The 20,690-nt window shown below is 39.7% G+C and overlaps 2 protein-coding genes and 2 pseudogenes across 2 annotated transcripts; all 4 read left to right on the top strand.

The window, feature by feature from the left end:
* Positions 1–504: 504 nt before the first annotated feature.
* Positions 505–2,667, top strand: LOC122348811 (serine/threonine-protein kinase pim-1-like). Its single transcript, XM_043244682.1, has 6 exons — positions 505–652; positions 795–990; positions 1,512–1,888; positions 2,032–2,208; positions 2,395–2,483; positions 2,605–2,667. The coding sequence occupies exons 1-6, from the start codon at positions 505–507 to the stop codon at positions 2,665–2,667; spliced, it is 1,050 nt and encodes a 349-aa protein (XP_043100617.1).
* Positions 2,668–4,788: 2,121 nt separating this feature from the next.
* LOC122348802 lies at positions 4,789–6,929 on the top strand (annotated as a pseudogene).
* Positions 6,930–9,120: 2,191 nt separating this feature from the next.
* On the top strand, positions 9,121–11,375 carry LOC122348794 (annotated as a pseudogene).
* A 3,011-nt stretch (positions 11,376–14,386) lies between these two features.
* Positions 14,387–15,586, top strand: LOC122348788 (serine/threonine-protein kinase pim-2-like). Its single transcript, XM_043244654.1, has 4 exons — positions 14,387–14,807; positions 14,951–15,127; positions 15,314–15,402; positions 15,524–15,586. The coding sequence occupies exons 1-4, from the start codon at positions 14,549–14,551 to the stop codon at positions 15,584–15,586; spliced, it is 588 nt and encodes a 195-aa protein (XP_043100589.1). The 5' UTR covers positions 14,387–14,548.
* The last annotated feature ends 5,104 nt before the right edge of the window (positions 15,587–20,690 follow it).

Genomic DNA, 20,690 nt, shown 5'->3' with positions numbered 1-20,690 from the left:
TTTAATGAAGTGAAATTCTATTACAAAAATTAATATTCAAAATATAATATTATTTACATAATTATCTCTTCTTTTTTTTAGCTGTGTACAGTAGTTAAACAAGAATTCGGCAATAGTCTTTTTGTGAATATTTTATTTGCTCATATCATTAGATACAAACATCGAATAATACAAATGGCAACCAGGCAACCAGACTCCATGCAAGATTCTTTGCTGTTCCGTTCTCTTATGATGTCACATTCAGAATTCTCTTATGGAATGTTGGAGCATGTAAAAGTGTCAAACTCCAATATTACTTTTGTGGGTAGTTTGGAGAGACAGCAGTGTGTTAGTGCGATCATGGGTCAGCAAAACTCTTGTTTAAAGAAAGCGGTAGAGAGAGAGTGTGTGTACAATTCCCATCTAAGTACACCACTTCAGTCCAACATGCCAAATCCTCATCAGCGTGCTGGTACTGTTGAGGAAGATGGAGGAGATAGGGTGATGAGTGAGAAGAAGAAGGTGATGAGGAAAAAAAAATGGAGGTTTTGGAAGAGGTTGGCCTGTTTCCACTTCTCTCGCCCAAGAGCTGGGAAGAGTGAGAAAGCTCAGGATGAGAAAGTGGAGCAAAGCGAGAAGCTGGAGCAGGCTGGATCTTCTAGGTGCTCTGATGGTAAATCACATCAACGTCACCTAAATGTGCATAGAATCGGAGCTCTGTGAATCAAAAAGTGTCTTAATGCTGCTCTTATGATTTATTCAAGTATTATTTTTGTGATCGTTCAGTCTTTTGCCATTTCCGATCCTCTCTTTAGATCAGATTTCTCTGCAGAACATCACATGTGATGTTCATCAGGAAGCTCCGAGCTCTAAAGTCCTCCCCTCTTCTGAAGAGCAGCCGAGGAAGGAGCATCTTCAGAAGTGTGTGGAAGGTAATCTGTCCGAAGGAGAGATTAAGTCCCCGTTGACAGAACAACAGGACAGTGAAGTGGCCACGAGCAGTGAGAGTGAGTTTATTGCCATAACCCAAAACATACACACATATTTTATGGCTGCTTGATATATAACGCAGACATGAACATTCAGGTTGTTTACGTTTTGGAAAGATCAATACAAATATTCCATACGGTTTCTCCATTAATATTTAAAAAACTACTCATACATGAGAATGTTTGAAATGTTTGAAATGTTAATGTTTTTTATAGATATCTACTTGAACTACAGCATCGGTGCTAAACTGGGTGAAGGAGGATTCGGTGCTGTTTACAAGAGAGTGCGATGCAAGGATGGCTTTCCGGTAATTTTTAAAAAACATATACCTGATAAATTATTCTTTCGTCTTGTGTACATAGTGTACAACTAATAATTTGTTTTGTTGATCAGGTGGCACTGAAATTTGTCAAAAAAACAGAAAACATGAAATATATCAACATTGTAAGTAGACTGCTCTCTCTCTGTTATCTCCTCACAGTCTCTGTTTTAATCATAGACAGGCAAATCATTTCTGTATTTAAAAACTGTCTTTCCGCTAGCCTGATCACGCGAACCCGTTCTCTGGAAATCGGCCTGACCGCCCTTGCCAATAAGGGTCCCAGCTCACCCCACATCATTGAGCTGCTGGACTGGCAGGAGTTTCCAGACCATTATGTTATGGTCTTGCAGTGCCCCTCGCCCTGTGAGAACCTCTTTGACTACTTGGAGCGCTGTGGAGGCATCTTAGACGAAAACTTTGCACGGCACGTGATGCAGCAGGTCGTCGAGGCTGCTGACAAATGCTGCAGCCGCGGAGTTCTTCATAGAGACATCAAACTGGAGAACTTGTTAGTTAACACAGACAACCTGGACGTGACTCTGATTGATTTCGGCTGCGGGGACCTGCTGCATGAAATGCCGTACAGCACCTTTAGTGGTATGTATTATCAGGGTGCCTGAGATTTTCTGCAGTATTTTTAACTTTCGTGAGTGGTCAGACCAACTTGTCATGTTGCACATGCTAACGGTGAAGAGAAAACATGCCCTGCCAGTATAAACGTACAAATGTCTTTCCTCCAGGTACAGAGGAATACTGCCCCCCTGAATATTCAGAGACGGGCAAGTACCACGGACGGCCAGCAACAGTGTTTTCACTGGGGGTGGTTTTGTACACTTTGGTCTGCGGCTATTATCCAGACCACACCGATCTGGACAAGATCAAGAACTGGCTGTGGTATCTGCCCAGCTTGTCAAAAGGTGAGACCTTCGCAAACAAAGCCAACAGTAATTCTATATCGCAGAAAAGCACGAAAAAGTGCCATCTGAGCCAAGTGGATTCATAAAAGATGTCCGTCTTCCTCTAGATTATTTTTGCAAGCAGGTGAGTTGTTGTAAAGGAAGTTTAAGATAGCAGTCAAACGTCTCTCTCTTCTTTCTGAACAGAATGCAGCCATTTGATCAACGCCTGCCTGCATCCCAACCCCGAGGAGAGAATGCCTCTTGACAGACTCCTACTCCACGACTGGTTTAACGTACCTATATATGATCAACATAAATCATAGAGATAACTCAAAATGCTTTTACTCTTTGTTAGTTGTTTCGTTTGCTGTCAAATGATCAATAAACCTGATTTTTTTTCTGTTTTTGTTGTAGGTCATCCCAAAAGTCGTGGAGACAAGAGCACCCTGCTACGGCCACACAGGAAGTGCCCTGTAGTCAGCGTAGTGTCTGGTGGGCTGACACGAGTGGCCCATCCATCCGTCCGGGTCTTTGCGTCTTTGAGACCGGCAAGCTCTGGTAGCGTCTGGCGCCAGGGCTTGACACCCAAAAAAAAAAAAAATAAAAAAATAAATAAAAAATAAAATACTCTGTGTGTGAAGATTTGTTATTCCTCGTCATAAATATATGTGTCTTATTTGCCATTTGACACAACCCCTCTTCCGACCTGTAGTGACCACTACTTGTGTTGGACCACTCCAACCTCGTATAATTCAGTTGTTTTGTAGGCCCCTATTGTAATATGTAAGAAATATCACCAGCTTCATGAGTACTTGTAACGTTTAATGAAGTCAAATTTTATTACAAATATTAATATTCAAAATATAATATTATTTATATAATTATCTTTTTTTTTTTTTTTTTTAAGCTGTGCACAGTAGTTAAACAAGATTTCGGCAATAGTCTTTTTGTGAATATTTTATTTGCTCATATCATTAGATACAAATATCGAATATGGTGACCACTACTTGTGTTGGACCACTCCAACCTTGTATAATTCAATTGTTTTGTAGGCCCCTATTGTACAAGATGGCAGTTGGCATACAGAAAATGTTTGTTGTTTGTTTGTTTGTTTGTTTGTTTGTTTTTTGGTCAAACTTGAGTTCTGCTGTGGTTGTAGAATTTAGTTCCATCCCTGATTAAATACATATGAACCAGTTAATCACGTTCTTCAGGATTAGCAGAAGTTACAGGCAGGTTTGTTTGATCAGTGTTGGAGCTGCTGTAAACTCTTCAGTACAGTGTACCTCGATGGCTAGAGTCGAGATAACTTAAGCCTACAGTACAGTTATGGGCCACCGGATTAAGGGGTAGCTGTGAGAGAAGCTGTTGTTTCATTCTATAACTTATGATCTCCATCTTAAAAGACATTACTGCATCACTTTGACCTTCACCAATCACCTCAGCAAACATCCTGCTCTCCACACTTATGATAACGCCAGATGAGAATCTCAGCCAAAGCACCTAAAGTGAACAAGGGACTTCTCCGTTTTTTTTCCCCTCAAGCCATGTACAGTTTTTACACATTAAACTCAAATAACAATATATAGTTTTTGTTACTGTCTTCCAGGCTGAATGTCGCACCATCTCAAAATCATGGCTGATTGCATAGCTTACAAATATTCAGGACATTCAAAATGTTTTATTAACTAGAACTTACTTAAGCTGCTTTTTCCCCAACAAGTCAATCCTACTGGACCCCTGCATTGGTATCCTCCCCATGAACCATAAGCTGTCTACCGCCCTCCTTTGGAAGTGAGAGAAAACACAAACATTAAAGGGAAAAATCGAATAGCCAAAAGCCAGGAGAGAAAATAGAGAAAATAGCTATTCAAAAGTGTACAATTATCACAGTATTGTAAAGACTCTTGTTTAGAGAAACCCAAAATAATATACATGAATATACATCCCCTCAGTATACGATACGCATGGACTGCATTTCATTAAATAAAAGGTTTTAAGACAAAATAGTTTCATTGTTCTTTTTATTATTATTATTTTTATTTAAGCAGAGGTTTTGTATTGTACTTCCAGGAATGCAGAGAAATATAATCAGCTTCATGAGTACTTGTAACGTTTAATGAAGTGAAATTCTATTACAAAAATTAATATTCAAAATATAATATTATTTACATAATTATCTCTTCTTTTTTTTAGCTGTGTACAGTAGTTAAACAAGAATTCGGCAATAGTCTTTTTGTGAATATTTTATTTGCTCATATCATTAGATACAAACATCGAATAATACAAATGGCAACCAGGCAACCAGACTCCATGCAAGATTCTTTGCTGTTCCGTTCTCTTATGATGTCACATTCAGAATTCTCTTATGGAATGTTGGAGCATGTAAAAGTGTCAAACTCCAATATTACTTTTGTGGGTAGTTTGGAGAGACAGCAGTGTGTTAGTGCGATCATGGGTCAGCAAAACTCTTGTTTAAAGAAAGCGGTAGAGAGTGAGTGTGTGTACAATTCCCATCTAAGTACACCACTTCAGTCCAACATGCCAAATCCTCATCAGCGTGCTGGTACTGTTGAGGAAGATGGAGGAGATAGGGTGATGAGTGAGAAGAAGAAGGTGATGAGGAAAAAATGGAGGTTTTGGAAGAGGTTGGCCTGTTTCCACTTCTCTCGCCCAAGAGCTGGGAAGAGTGAGAAAGCTCAGGATGAGAAAGTGGAGCAAAGCGAGAAGCTGGAGCAGGCTGGATCTTCTAGGTGCTCTGATGGTAAATCACATCAACGTCACCTAAATGTGCATAGAATCGGAGCTCTGTGAATCAAAAAGTGTCTTAATGCTGCTCTTATGATTTATTCAAGTATTATTTTTGTGATCGTTCAGTCTTTTGCCATTTCCGATCCTCTCTTTAGATCAGATTTTCTGCAGAACATCACATGTGATGTTCATCAGGAAGCTCCGAGCTCTAAAGTCTCTCCCCTCTTCTGAAGAGCAGCCGAGGAAGGAGCATCTTCAGAAGTGTGTGGAAGGTAATCTGTCCGAAGGAGAGATTAAGTCCCCGTTGACAGAACAACAGGACAGTGAAGTGGCCACGAGCAGTGAGAGTGAGTTTATTGCCATAACCCAAAACATACACACATATTTTATGGCTGCTTGATATATAACGCAGACATGAACATTCAGGTTGTTTACGTTTTGGAAAGATCAATACAAATATTCCATACGGTTTCTCCATTAATATTTAAAAAACTACTCATACATGAGAATGTTTGAAATGTTTGAAATGTTAATGTTTTTTATAGATATCTACTTGAACTACAGCATCGGTGCTAAACTGGGTGAAGGAGGATTCGGTGCTGTTTACAAGGGAGTGCGATGCAAGGATGGCTTTCCGGTAATTTTTAAAAAACATATACCTGATAAATTATTCTTTCGTCTTGTGTACATAGTGTACAACTAATAATTTGTTTTGTTGATCAGGTGGCACTGAAATTTGTCAAAAAAACTGAAAACATGAAATATATCAACATTGTAAGTAGACTGCTCTCTCTCTGTTATCTCCTCACAGTCTCTGTTTTAATCACAGACAGGCAAATCATTTCTGTATTTAAAAACTGTCTTTCCGCTAGCCTGATCACGCCGAACCCGTTCCCCTGGAAATCGGCCTGACCGTCCTTGCCAATAAGGGTCCCAGCTCACCCCACATCATTGAGCTGCTGGACTGGCAGGAGTTTCCAGACCATTATGTTATGGTCTTGCAGTGCCCCTCGCCCTGTGAGAACCTCTTTGACTACTTGGAGCGCTGTGGAGGCATCTAGAGGCGAAAACTTTGCACGGCACGTGATGCAGCAGGTCGTCGAGGCTGCTGACAAATGCTGCAGCCGCGGAGTTCTTCATAGAGACATCAAACTGGAGAACTTGTTAGTTAACACAGACAACCTGGACGTGACTCTGATTGATTTCGGCTGCGGGGACCTGCTGCATGAAATGCCGTACAGCACCTTTAGTGGTATGTATTATCAGGGTGCCTGAGATTTTCTGCAGTATTTTTAACTTTCGTGAGTGGTCAGACCAACTTGTCATGTTGCACATGCTAACGGTGAAGAGAAAACATGCCCTGCCAGTATAAACGTACAAATGTCTTTCCTCCAGGTACAGAGGAATACTGCCCCCCTGAATATTCAGAGACGGGCAAGTACCACGGACGGCCAGCAACAGTGTTTTCACTGGGGGTGGTTTTGTACACTTTGGTCTGCGGCTATTATCCAGACCACACCGATCTGGACAAGATCAAGAACTGGCTGTGGTATCTGCCCAGCTTGTCAAAAAGGTGAGACCTTCGCAAACAAAGCCAACAGTAATTCTATATCGCAGAAAAGCACGAAAAAGTGCCATCTGAGCCAAGTGGATTCATAAAAGATGTCCGTCTTCCTCTAGATTATTTTTGCAAGCAGGTGAGTTGTTGTAAAGGAAGTTTAAGATAGCAGTCAAACGTCTCTCTCTTCTTTCTGAACAGAATGCAGCCATTTGATCAACGCCTGCCTGCATCCCAACCCCGAGGAGAGAATGCCTCTTGACAGACTCCTACTCCACGACTGGTTTAACGTACCTATATATGATCAACATAAATCATAGAGATAACTCAAAATGCTTTTACTCTTTGTTAGTTGTTTCGTTTGCTGTCAAATGATCAATAAACCTGATTTTTTTTCTGTTTTTGTTGTAGGTCATCCCAAAAGTCGTAGAGACAAGAGCACCCTGCTACGGCCACACAGGAAGTGCCCTGTAGTCAGCGTAGTGTCTGGTGGGCTGACACGAGTGGCCCATCCATCCGTCCGGGTCTTTGCGTCTTGCGAGACCGGCAAGCTCTGGTAGCGTCTGGCGCCAGGGCTTGACACCCAAAAAAAAATAAAAAAATAAAAAAATAAATAAAAAAATAAAATACTCTGTGTGTGAAGATTTGTTATTCCTCGTCATAAATATATGTGTCTTATTTGCCATTTGACACAACCCCTCTTCCGACCTGTAGTGACCACTACTTGTGTTGGACCACTCCAACCTCGTATAATTCAGTTGTTTTGTAGGCCCCTATTGTAATATGTAAGAAATATCACCAGCTTCATGAGTACTTGTAACGTTTAATGAAGTCAAATTTTATTACAAATATTAATATTCAAAATATAATATTATTTATATAATTATCTTCTTTTTTTTTTAAGCTGTGCACAGTAGTTAAACAAGATTTCGGCAATAGTCTTTTTGTGAATATTTTATTTGCTCATATCATTAGATACAAATATCGAATATGGTGACCACTACTTGTGTTGGACCACTCCAACCTCGTATAATTCAATTGTTTTGTAGGCCCCTATTGTACAAGATGGCAGTTGGCATACAGAAAATGTTTGTTGTTTGTTTGTTTGTTTGTTTGTTTGTTTGTTTGTTTTTTGGTCAAACTTGAGTTCTGCTGTGGTTGTAGAATTTAGTTCCATCCCTGATTAAATACATATGAACCAGTTAATCACGTTCTTCAGGATTAGCAGAAGTTACAGGCAGGTTTGTTTGATCAGTGTTGGAGCTGCTGTAAACTCTTCAGTACAGTGTACCTCGATGGCTAGAGTCGAGATAACTTAAGCCTACAGTACAGTTATGGGCCACCGGATTAAGGGGTAGCTGTGAGAGAAGCTGTTGTTTCATTCTATAACTTATGATCTCCATCTTAAAAGACATTACTGCATCACTTTGACCTTCACCAATCACCTCAGCAAACATCCTGCTCTCCACACTTATGATAACGCCAGATGAGAATCTCAGCCAAAGCACCTAAAGTGAACAAGGGACTTCTCCGTTTTTTTTCCCCTCAAGCCATGTACAGTTTTACACATTAAACTCAAATAACAATATATAGTTTTTGTTACTGTCTTCCAGGCTGAATGTCGCACCATCTCAAAATCATGGCTGATTGCATAGCTTACAAATATTCAGGACATTCAAAATGTTTTATTAACTAGAACTTACTTAAGCTGCTTTTTCCCCAACAAGTCAATCCTACTGGACCCCTGCATTGGTATCCTCCCCATGAACCATAAGCTGTCTACCGCCCTCCTTTGGAAGTGAGAGAAAACACAAACATTAAAGGGAAAAATCGAATAGCCAAAAGCCAGGAGAGAAAATAGAGAAAATAGCTATTCAAAAGTGTACAATTATCACAGTATTGTAAAGACTCTTGTTTAGAGAAACCCAAAATAATATACATGAATATACATCCCCTCAGTATACGATACGCATGGACTGCATTTCATTAAATAAAAGGTTTTAAGACAAAATAGTTTCATTGTTCTTTTTATTATTATTATTTTTATTTAAGCAGAGGTTTTGTATTGTACTTCCAGGAATGCAGAGAAATATAATCAGCTTCATGAGTACTTGTAACGTTTAATGAAGTGAAATTCTATTACAAAAATTAATATTCAAAATATAATATTATTTACATAATTATCTCTTTTTTTTTAGCTGTGTACAGTAGTTAAACAAGAATTCGGCAATAGTCTTTTTGTGAATATTTTATTTGCTCATATCATTAGATACAAACATCGAATAATACAAATGGCAACCAGGCAACCAGACTCCATGCAAGATTCTTTGCTGTTCCGTTCTCTTATGATGTCACATTCAGAATTCTCTTATGGAATGTTGGAGCATGTAAAAGTGTCAAACTCCAATATTACTTTTGTGGGTAGTTTGGAGAGACAGCAGTGTGTTAGTGCGATCATGGGTCAGCAAAACTCTTGTTTAAAGAAAGCGGTAGAGAGTGAGTGTGTGTACAACTCCCATCTAAGTACACCACTTCAGTCCAACATGCCAAATCCTCATCAGCGTGCTGGTACTGTTGAGGAAGATGGAGGAGATAGGGTGATGAGTGAGAAGAAGAAGGTGATGAGGAAAAAAAAATGGAGGTTTTGGAAGAGGTTGGCCTGTTTCCACTTCTCTCGCCCAAGAGCTGGGAAGAGTGAGAAAGCTCAGGATGAGAAAGTGGAGCAAAGCGAGAAGCTGGAGCAGGCTGGATCTTCTAGGTGCTCTGATGGTAAATCACATCAACGTCACCTAAATGTGCATAGAATCGGAGCTCTGTGAATCAAAAAGTGTCTTAATGCTGCTCTTATGATTTATTCAAGTATTATTTTTGTGATCGTTCAGTCTTTTGCCATTTCCGATCCTCTCTTTAGATCAGATTTCTCTGCAGAACATCACATGTGATGTTCATCAGGAAGCTCCGAGCTCTAAAGTCCTCCCTCTTCTGAAGAGCAGCCGAGGAAGGAGCATCTTCAGGAGGAGTGTGTGGAAGATAATCTGTCCGAAGGAGAGATTAAGTCCCCGTTGACAGAACAACAGGACAGTGAAGTGGCCACGAGCAGTGAGAGTGAGTTTATTGCCATAACCCAAAACATACACACATATTTTATGGCTGCTTGATATATAACGCAGACATGAACATTCAGGTTGTTTACGTTTTGGAAAGATCAATACAAATATTCCATACGGTTTCTCCATTAATATTTAAAAAACTACTCATACATGAGAATGTTTGAAATGTTTGAAATGTTAATGTTTTTTTATAGATATCTACTTGAACTACAGCATCGGTGCTAAACTGGGTGAAGGAGGATTCGGTGCTGTTTACAAGGGAGTGCGATGCAAGGATGGCTTTCCGGTAATTTTTAAAAAACATATACCTGATAAATTATTCTTTTCGTCTTGTGTACATAGTGTACAACTAATAATTTGTTTTGTTGATCAGGTGGCACTGAAATTTGTCAAAAAAACAGAAAACATGAAATATATCAACATTGTAAGTAGACTGCTCTCTCTCTGTTATCTCCTCACAGTCTCTGTTTTAATCACAGACAGGCAAATCATTTCTGTATTTAAAAACTGTCTTTCCGCTAGCCTGATCACGCCGAACCCGTTCCCCTGGAAATCGGCCTGACCGTCCTTGCCAATAAGGGTCCCAGCTCACCCCACATCATTGAGCTGCTGGACTGGCAGGAGTTTCCAGACCATTATGTTATGGTCTTGCAGTGCCCCTCGCCCTGTGAGAACCTCTTTGACTACTTGGAGCGCTGTGGAGGCATCTTAGACGAAAACTTTGCACGGCACGTGATGCAGCAGGTCGTCGAGGCTGCTGACAAATGCTGCAGCCGGAGTTCTTCATAGAGACATCAAACTGGAGAACTTGTTAGTTAACACAGACAACCTGGGCGTGACTCTGATTGATTTCGGCTGCGGGGACCTGCTGCATGAAATGCCGTACAGCACCTTTAGTGGTATGTATTATCAGGGTGCCTGAGATTTTCTGCAGTATTTTTAACTTTCGTGAGTGGTCAGACCAACTTGTCATGTTGCACATGCTAACGGTGAAGAGAAAACATGCCCTGCCAGTATAAAGCGTACAAATGTCTTTCCTCCAGGTACAGAGGAATACTGCCCCTGAATATTCAGAGACGGGCAAGTACCACGGACGGCCAGCAACAGTGTTTTCACTGGGGGTGGTTTTGTACACTTTGGTCTGCGGCTATTATCCAGACCACACCGATCTGGACAAGATCAAGAACTGGCTGTGGTATCTGCCCAGCTTGTCAAAAGGTGAGACCTTCGCAAACAAAGCCAACAGTAATTCTATATCGCAGAAAAGCACGAAAAAGTGCCATCTGAGCCAAGTGGATTCATAAAAGATGTCCGTCTTCCTCTAGATTATTTTTGCAAGCAGGTGAGTTGTTGTAAAGGAAGTTTAAGATAGCAGTCAAACGTCTCTCTCTTCTTTCTGAACAGAATGCAGCCATTTGATCAACGCCTGCCTGCATCCCAACCCCGAGGAGAGAATGCCTCTTGACAGACTCCTACTCCACGACTGGTTTAACGTACCTATATATGATCAACATAAATCATAGAGATAACTCAAAATGCTTTTACTCTTTGTTAGTTGTTTCGTTTGCTGTCAAATGATCAATAAACCTGATTTTTTTTTCTGTTTTTGTTGTAGGTCATCCCAAAAGTCGTGGAGACAAGAGCACCCTGCTACGGCCACACAGGAAGTGCCCTGTAGTCAGCGTAGTGTCTGGTGGGCTGACACGAGTGGCCCATCCATCCGTCCGGGTCTTTGCGTCTTGCGAGACCGGCAAGCTCTGGTAGCGTCTGGCGCCAGGGCTTGACACCCAAAAAAAAATAAAAAAATAAAAAAATAAATAAAAAAATAAAATACTCTGTGTGTGAAGATTTGTTATTCCTCGTCATAAATATATGTGTCTTATTTGCCATTTGACACAACCCCTCTTCCGACCTGTAGTGACCACTACTTGTGTTGGACCACTCCAACCTCGTATAATTCAGTTGTTTTGTAGGCCCCTATTGTAATATGTAAGAAATATCACCAGCTTCATGAGTACTTGTAACGTTTAATGAAGTCAAATTTTATTACAAATATTAATATTCAAAATATAATATTATTTATATAATTATCTTTTTTTTTTTTTTTAAGCTGTGCACAGTAGTTAAACAAGATTTCGGCAATAGTCTCTTTTGTGAATATTTTATTTGCTCATATCATTAGATACAAATATCGAATATGGTGACCACTACTTGTGTTGGACCACTCCAACCTCGTATAATTCAATTGTTTTGTAGGCCCCTATTGTACAAGATGGCAGTTGGCATACAGAAAATGTTTGTTGTTTGTTTGTTTGTTTGTTTGTTTTTTGGTCAAACTTGAGTTCTGCTGTGGTTGTAGAATTTAGTTCCATCCCTGATTAAATACATATGAACCAGTTAATCACGTTCTTCAGGATTAGCAGAAGTTACAGGCAGGTTTGTTTGATCAGTGTTGGAGCTGCTGTAAACTCTTCAGTACAGTGTACCTCGATGGCTAGAGTCGAGATAACTTAAGCCTACAGTACAGTTATGGGCCACCGGATTAAGGGGTAGCTGTGAGAGAAGCTGTTGTTTCATTCTATAACTTATGATCTCCATCTTAAAAGACATTACTGCATCACTTTGACCTTCACCAATCACCTCAGCAAACATCCTGCTCTCCACACTTATGATAACGCCAGATGAGAATCTCAGCCAAAGCACCTAAAGTGAACAAGGGACTTCTCCGTTTTTTTTCCCCTCAAGCCATGTACAGTTTTTACACATTAAACTCAAATAACAATATATAGTTTTTGTTACTGTCTTCCAGGCTGAATGTCGCACCATCTCAAAATCATGGCTGATTGCATAGCTTACAAATATTCAGGACATTCAAAATGTTTTATTAACTAGAACTTACTTAAGCTGCTTTTTCCCCAACAAGTCAATCCTACTGGACCCCTGCATTGGTATCCTCCCCATGAACCATAAGCTGTCTACCGCCCTCCTTTGGAAGTGAGAGAAAACACAAACATTAAAGGGAAAAATCGAATAGCCAAAAGCCAGAGAGAAAATAGAGAAAATAGCTATTCAAAAGTGTACAATTATCACAGTATTGTAAAGACTCTTGTTTAGAGAAACCCAAAATAATATACATGAATATACATCCCCTCAGTATACGATACGCATGGACTGCATTTCATTAAATAAAAGGTTTTAAGACAAAATAGTTTCATTGTTCTTTATTATTATTATTTTTATTTAAGCAGAGGTTTTGTATTGTACTTCCAGGAATGCAGAGAAATATAATCAGCTTCATGAGTACTTGTAACGTTTAATGAAGTGAAATTCTATTACAAAAATTAATATTCAAAATATAATATTATTTACATAATTATCTCTTCTTTTTTTAGCTGTGTACAGTAGTTAAACAAGAATTCGGCAATAGTCTTTTTGTGAATATTTTATTTGCTCATATCATTAGATACAAACATCGAATAATACAAATGGCAACCAGGCAACCAGACTCCATGCAAGATTCTTTGCTGTTCCGTTCTCTTATGATGTCACATTCAGAATTCTCTTATGGAATGTTGGAGCATGTAAAAGTGTCAAACTCCAATATTACTTTTTGTGGGTAGTTTGGAGAGACAGCAGTGTGTTAGTGCGATCATGGGTCAGCAAAACTCTTGTTTAAAGAAAGCGGTAGAGAGTGAGTGTGTGTACAATTCCCATCTAAGTACACCACTTCAGTCCAACATGCCAAATCCTCATCAGCGTGCTGGTACTGTTGAGGAAGATGGAGGAGATAGGGTGATGAGTGAGAAGAAGAAGGTGATGAGGAAAAAAAAATGGAGGTTTTGGAAGAGGTTGGCCTGTTTCCACTTCTCTCGCCCAAGAGCTGGGAAGAGTGAGAAAGCTCAGGATGAGAAAGTGGAGCAAAGCGAGAAGCTGGAGCAGGCTGGATCTTCTAGGTGCTCTGATGGTAAATCACATCAACGTCACCTAAATGTGCATAGAATCGGAGCTCTGTGAATCAAAAAGTGTCTTAATGCTGCTCTTATGATTTATTCAAGTATTATTTTTGTGATCGTTCAGTCTTTTGCCATTTCCGATCCTCTCTTTAGATCAGATTTCTCTGCAGAACATCACATGTGATGTTCATCAGGAAGCTCCGAGCTCTAAAGTCTCTCCTCTTCTGAAGAGCAGCCGAGGAAGGAGCATCTTCAGAAGTGTGTGGAAGGTAATCTGTCCGAAGGAGAGATTAAGTCCCCGTTGACAGAACAACAGGACAGTGAAGTGGCCACGAGCAGTGAGAGTGAGTTTATTGCCATAACCCAAAACATACACACATATTTTATGGCTGCTTGATATATAACGCAGACATGAACATTCAGGTTGTTTACGTTTTGGAAAGATCAATACAAATATTCCATACGGTTTCTCCATTAATATTTAAAAAACTACTCATACATGAGAATGTTTGAAATGTTTGAAATGTTAATGTTTTTTATAGATATCTACTTGAACTACAGCATCGGTGCTAAACTGGGTGAAGGAGGATTCGGTGCTGTTTACAAGGGAGTGCGATGCAAGGATGGCTTTCGGTAATTTTTAAAAACATATACCTGATAAATTATTCTTTCGTCTTGTGTACATAGTGTACAACTAATAATTTGTTTTGTTGATCAGGTGGCACTGAAATTTGTCAAAAAACTGAAAACATGAAATATATCAACATTGTAAGTAGACTGCTCTCTCTCTGTTATCTCCTCACAGTCTCTGTTTTAATCATAGACAGGCAAATCATTTCTGTATTTAAAAACTGTCTTTCCGCTAGCCTGATCACGCCGAACCCGTTCCCCTGGAAATCGGCCTGACCGTCCTTGCCAATAAGGGTCCCAGCTCACCCCACATCATTGAGCTGCTGGACTGGCAGGAGTTTCCAGACCATTATGTTATGGTCTTGCAGTGCCCCTCGCCCTGTGAGAACCTCTTTGACTACTTGGAGCGCTGTGGAGGCATCTTAGACGAAAACTTTGCACGGCACGTGATGCAGCAGGTCGTCGAGGCTGCTGACAAATGCTGCAGCCGCGGAGTTCTTCATAGAGACATCAAACTGGAGAACTTGTTAGTTAACACAGACAACCTGGACGTGACTCTGATTGATTTCGGCTGCGGGGACCTGCTGCATGAAATGCCGTACAGCACCTTTAGTGGTATGTATTATCAGGGTGCCTGAGATTTTCTGCAGTATTTTTAACTTTCGTGAGTGGTCAGACCAACTTGTCATGTTGCACATGCTAACGGTGAAGAGAAAACATGCCCTGCCAGTATAAACGTACAAATGTCTTTCCTCCAGGTACAGAGGAATACTGCCCCCCTGAATATTCAGAGACGGGCAAGTACCACGGACGGCCAGCAACAGTGTTTTCACTGGGGGTGGTTTTGTACACTTTGGTCTGCGGCTATTATCCAGACCACACCGATCTGGACAAGATCAAGAACTGGCTGTGGTATCTGCCCAGCTTGTCAAAAGGTGAGACCTTCGCAAACAAAGCCAACAGTAATTCTATATCGCAGAAAAGCACGAAAAAGTGCCATCTGAGCCAAGTGGATTCATAAAAGATGTCCGTCTTCCTCTAGATTATTTTTGCAAGCAGGTGAGTTGTTGTAAAGGAAGTTTAAGATAGCAGTCAAACGTCTCTCTCTTCTTTCTGAACAGAATGCAGCCATTTGATCAACGCCTGCCTGCATCCCAACCCCGAGGAGAGAATGCCTCTTGACAGACTCCTACTCCACGACTGGTTTAACGTACCTATATATGATCAACATAAATCATAGAGATAACTCAAAATGCTTTTACTCTTTGTTAGTTGTTTCGTTTGCTGTCAAATGATCAATAAACCTGATTTTTTTTCTGTTTTTGTTGTAGGTCATCCCAAAAGTCGTAGAGACAAGAGCACCCTGCTACGGCCACACAGGAAGTGCCCTGTAGTCAGCGTAGTGTCTGGTGGGCTGACACGAGTGGCCCATCCATCCGTCCGGGTCTTTGCGTCTTGAGACCGGCAAGCTCTGGTAGCGTCTGGCGCCAGGGCTTGACACCCAAAAAAAAAATAAAAAAATAAAAAATAAATAAAAAAAAATAAAATACTCTGTGTGTGAAGATTTGTTATTCCTCGTCATAAATATATGTGTCTTATTTGCCATTTGACACAACCCCTCTTCCGACCTGTAGTGACCACTACTTGTGTTGGACCACTCCAACCTCGTATAATTCAGTTGTTTTGTAGGCCCCTATTGTAATATGTAAGAAATATCACCAGCTTCATGAGTACTTGTAACGTTTAATGAAGTCAAATTTTATTACAAATATTAATATTCAAAATATAATATTATTTATATAATTATCTTCTTTTTTTTTAAGCTGTGCACAGTAGTTAAACAAGATTTCGGCAATAGTCTTTTTGTGAATATTTTATTTGCTCATATCATTAGATACAAATATCGAATATGGTGACCACTACTTGTGTTGGACCACTCCAACCTTGTATAATTCAATTGTTTTGTAGGCCCCTATTGTACAAGATGGCAGTTGGCATACAGAAAATGTTTGTTGTTTGTTTGTTTGTTTGTTTGTTTTTTGGTCAAACTTGAGTTCTGCTGTGGTTGTAGAATTTAGTTCCATCCCTGATTAAATACATATGAACCAGTTAATCACGTTCTTCAGGATTAGCAGAAGTTACAGGCAGGTTTGTTTGATCAGTGTTGGAGCTGCTGTAAACTCTTCAGTACAGTGTACCTCGATGGCTAGAGTCGAGATAACTTAAGCCTACAGTACAGTTATGGGCCACCGGATTAAGGGGTAGCTGTGAGAGAAGCTGTTGTTTCATTCTATAACTTTTGATTTAATATGAAAAAAAGTATATTTTATTACAACCGATTATGATTTGACACTAGAGGGAGCTGTTCACAGAGTTTTTATGGTGAAGTTATGCTTTAAATGCAATCCATTTACTTTTTCTTTTACCACTTACACACATTTTCGAAACTTTGCCTTTTACAATATTATGCACGACATTCAAAGATATAACAAATCTCAAAAGCAAATATTTCCAAACACTTATAATTCCTGTTAGATTTTTCTGTGTAACAGAGAAAATTTTGTGTTGTTTTTCTTTGCTTTATAAAATGTAAAAACCGAGACGAACGGCCAGTTTTGCAAATCTGGCGTTTGAGTGTCAGTTTTCAGAAATTGTGCCACAAGTAAAGATTTGATGTGTAAGAAGTTGAAAATAGACATCAATATGTCATCGTCGATATCGACACGACTATCGTTAACTCATTTTCATAATAGAGCTGTTGTTTGGACTCTCATGCATGTTTGGACAATATTAAATTTCCTAAAATCAAGTTTTTTTGGGTGGCATCGGGCAGAAGTCATCACGGGAATGGTAGCTGGCCAGGTCGTGCGGTTAATTGCCGCTGATTGGATGAAGTAGAGAGAGAATGAGGAGGATTGGAGAGGAAAGGCAGCTTCAGAATCAACAAAGAGGTGTGGGGGGTGAATCAGAAAACCTGATACCTACTAGCCCTCCCATAAATTCAATTGCAGGGCTATCTTTGTAACCTTTGACCTGCCTCTGCTACAGTTACAGCACTGTGGTAGTCATGGCAGCGACGATCAATGAAGCGACGGGGATGACATCATTGCACAGTGCACGTTCACAACTGGCGAATTAAAGGAAAACCCTTGCAGCTGAGATCCCAAAAGCTTTATTTGTACTTTGCAGTTTTTATTCTATACTTAGTTCACTACAAAACATATTTTGAGCGGTCTTGTGGAATTAAGGCTCTAACTCAAGCCGACAACACACATATTTGAATTGCATATACTATAAATCATACGCGTTTAAAATGCTTTGCAGATGGAAATGAGTTTAGGGTGGATCTGGCTTTATAAGCTTTATTGTGTAAGTGCTGAGCTATTCTCTTGCTAGCTGTCGTAGTCATCCCTCCTATGTTTTCTTTGGCGTTGCAGCGCATATATTGTTATTCCTTTCTAAGAAAAGCAAATCAGACATGGAAGCTTTGTTTACAGCTGGAGCTATTTTCACCACACAGAACTCTGTTTAGAATACTCCACAGGAAAGGATGATGTCAGAGGACTATCGCTTACAATATCTCCAGATGGACGCGGCACCACAGCTCTCGTCTCAGGAGAAGTGACCTTACGGTGTTTAAGGAACATCTGTGATACGGGAATAAAAATATCATTCCATCTTCAACGTTGCATGATGTAACGCAGGAGTTATATTTGCCGAATGCATGCAAACAATAGCGTCACCGACACCTGTCCAGTGAACACAAATGAGTGCACAAGGAGTAGGTCACTCATGAAAACACCAACTGTTGTGTGCTGGTTTTATTTGTTGGAGCTCTGTTCGGTTTTTTTCATTTGAGGAAGCGGTATTATGAACAGAGGACTTGTATTTTAGCCAGGTTAGAAGTTAAAAACATCTTAATGGTAGATATTTAATAAAAAACAAGCACGTTTTTTCTTCACTAAATGTTGCATTAATTATTTGTGGGTTATTCTGATGTATTTTACAGCTTTTCGAACTATCGTTCTGATGGCACCCATTCACTGAAAAGCATCAATTATATATATTATATATATATATATATATATATATATATATATATATATATATATATATATATATATATATATATATAATAATTCAGAGAAGAAACCAATTGTCTTGGATGTCTAAAATTTTCTTTTGGGTGAACCATTCCTTTAGGTGTTGAAGCTTAATACGTATTAATTATGCGAGTCGATATTTTGCCTTTTAATAAATTAAGGTTTATAAATAAATAAATTTATCAATCAATAAATTCTTAATTTGCTGCTTATTAATAGATAGTACAGTAGTTGTTTAAGTTAATATATTGGGTAAAATTATGGATGTAAAATAAGGTCATTTAGAATAAGGCATTAATATGTGCTTAATTACCACTAATAAATGCCTATTATTCTAGTAATATGCATGCTAATAAGCAAAAAATAGTTTTTTTGCATTGCAAGGCTAAAGATTAGTTGTAACGTAAAGCATTGTTAAACAAACTGAATAAGTCTTAACATATTTCCTTGGTTTCCGACTCTGAGTATTTGAACAATACACCAACAATGCGCCAAACCCAGTGGGCTTTTTATCGTAAATGACAAGAACGACCTTGGCAAATGCTTTTACACTAGCGCGGTCTTCAGTATGCAAGCCCTCCACCAAGTGACCATGGCAGCTGTTCCAGCCTCTTGAGCCACATGCAAAGCCCCACAATTGTCCTCTTATTCCTCTCTCCACCCCGGGGTATGGCAGACCACCCTCCTAGCAACCATGGGGATTGCTGATGCTGGGGAGAGGGGTTAACTCTAGACAGGCCAGGGTGGGGAGCTTCATCTTACATGCCGCCCATTTACAAATAACATGTTGTTCATTTGAACAAATGCCAGTCACCGAAGTTGTTACCCTATCACAGAGGAGAATAGGAGGCACGTCAGCTGTCAAGGCCGCTGTGCTTCCTCATCTCTTAACCCACATGCCTCCAGGACGTGTTTTATAGAAGTTTCTTTATGCTATTTTTAAAGCTTTCGGGGAAAAATAACCTTAAGAAATATTGTGGGTTCCACAGATGCTAAGCACAATAACCGCAAAAACAAAATAAGATCGGCCTTGCTTTTGTTAAAAAAAACAAACAAAAGCAAAACAGTGTGGCGCTTGAAGTGAATGGGGCCCATTAAAGTGAAAACACTCATTATTTCATTACTACAACCAAATGTTCGTTTAAATGTATAAATTGCCGTAAATGTGTTTTTTTCTCATTAGTGTACGACTGTCTACATAGTTTATATTATTAAAAAAGTTACGTTTTAGTTTTTGCTATTTTGTAAATCAAATCAAAATAAAAAAAAAAACTACTCATATTATTATGTTTAATATTAGGCTACTACTCAAATAATTATCGTCTTTCCAGAAGAATTATTGCAAGTGCATTTTGAAATAAGCCATGAAACGCTATAAAAAAGTGCCCCATTCACTTCTAAGACTTTTTTTAAGTGTTTATTTTTGGCCCCATTCATTTGTTCTTTACAGCAACCTTCATTTTTGCTCCCTTTAAGACAAATAGTCCTCTTTTGTAACTAACATGCCACAAATATCTGTGAATTGAGCACCGAACCCAGAATATTCCTTTTAATGCTCTTTCACAATTTTTCATACGACCTCAAGCGTCGATGCAAGTGAGCTTATGGCCGGTGACGGGTCGCGGGATAAATAAAAAGCCCTTGGAGACAGTATTTAAATATTACCACTCCAGACATTATTTCTAGAAGAGCAGAAGCACGGTGTCAATGGAGGCGCCTGTTTGAAATGCGAGCTGCCTGATTCTCTGCCATCATGCTTAGCATTACTGAAAACACCAGCGCCGTGCCAAAGACCGCTGATGGCACCGAAGCACAAATGAGTCGCATATGTAAGCGAGCGCGAAGCTTGGCTCCCCCGAAAAAGAAATGAAAATACCACTGATTCAAGGAGAGCGATTTTTCATTTTGTGCAATACTGTCGTTTTTCAGCACTACCTCACATTCCCATGCACAACCGTCCGGCCCCATTGTGATGAGGGTGAATGAAGGCTCGGTGACAGAGGTGAGAGGCCCTCCTCCGACCTCTCCTCCCTCCTCAGCAGTGGCTGATACTGTTAAGACAAAAGGACTCAAATTGAAAGTGCACCTGACAGCAGCCCAGCGGGAGACAAGATGAGCATTGTAGTATGCTTGCTCATTAGGAGGCGACTTCATCCTTAAACCTAGGTGTGTGTCAGTAAGCATAAACACTGCGGACATTCATCTGCGTTCGAAAATACACCAGTAGCCTAACTATCTAGTGCATTTTTATTAAATAATTGCATAAATACACTAAGGAAACAAGTTTTAGTTAGGAATGCTACTTTGAGTTAGTCTCAGCACAGGCAAACTGTTACCCATTTGCATAGAAGACAGATGGGGCGATATGAAAATGAATCCAGTGCAGTTGCTACTG

The sequence above is a fragment of the Puntigrus tetrazona genome, chromosome 1 (genome assembly GCF_018831695.1).
Source record: "Puntigrus tetrazona isolate hp1 chromosome 1, ASM1883169v1, whole genome shotgun sequence".
NCBI lineage: Eukaryota > Metazoa > Chordata > Actinopteri > Cypriniformes > Cyprinidae > Puntigrus > Puntigrus tetrazona.
This window is presented reverse-complemented; position numbering and strand designations above follow the sequence as displayed.

Bases quoted from the DNA above. Each gene is read 5' to 3' on its own strand.
- LOC122348811 (XM_043244682.1), top strand. From the start codon at position 505: ATGAGGAAAAAAAAATGGAGGTTTTGGAAGAGGTTGGCCTGTTTCCAC. The intron at 991-1,511 runs GTTTATTGCCAT...TCTTTCCGCTAG, and splicing joins GCCACGAGCAGTGAGAGTGA to CCTGATCACGCGAACCCGTT. The intron at 1,889-2,031 runs GTATGTATTATC...TCTTTCCTCCAG, and splicing joins GCCGTACAGCACCTTTAGTG to GTACAGAGGAATACTGCCCC.
- LOC122348788 (XM_043244654.1), top strand. From the start codon at position 14,549: ATGGTCTTGCAGTGCCCCTCGCCCTGTGAGAACCTCTTTGACTACTTG. The intron at 14,808-14,950 runs GTATGTATTATC...TCTTTCCTCCAG, and splicing joins GCCGTACAGCACCTTTAGTG to GTACAGAGGAATACTGCCCC. The intron at 15,403-15,523 runs GTACCTATATAT...TTTTTGTTGTAG, and splicing joins TACTCCACGACTGGTTTAAC to GTCATCCCAAAAGTCGTAGA.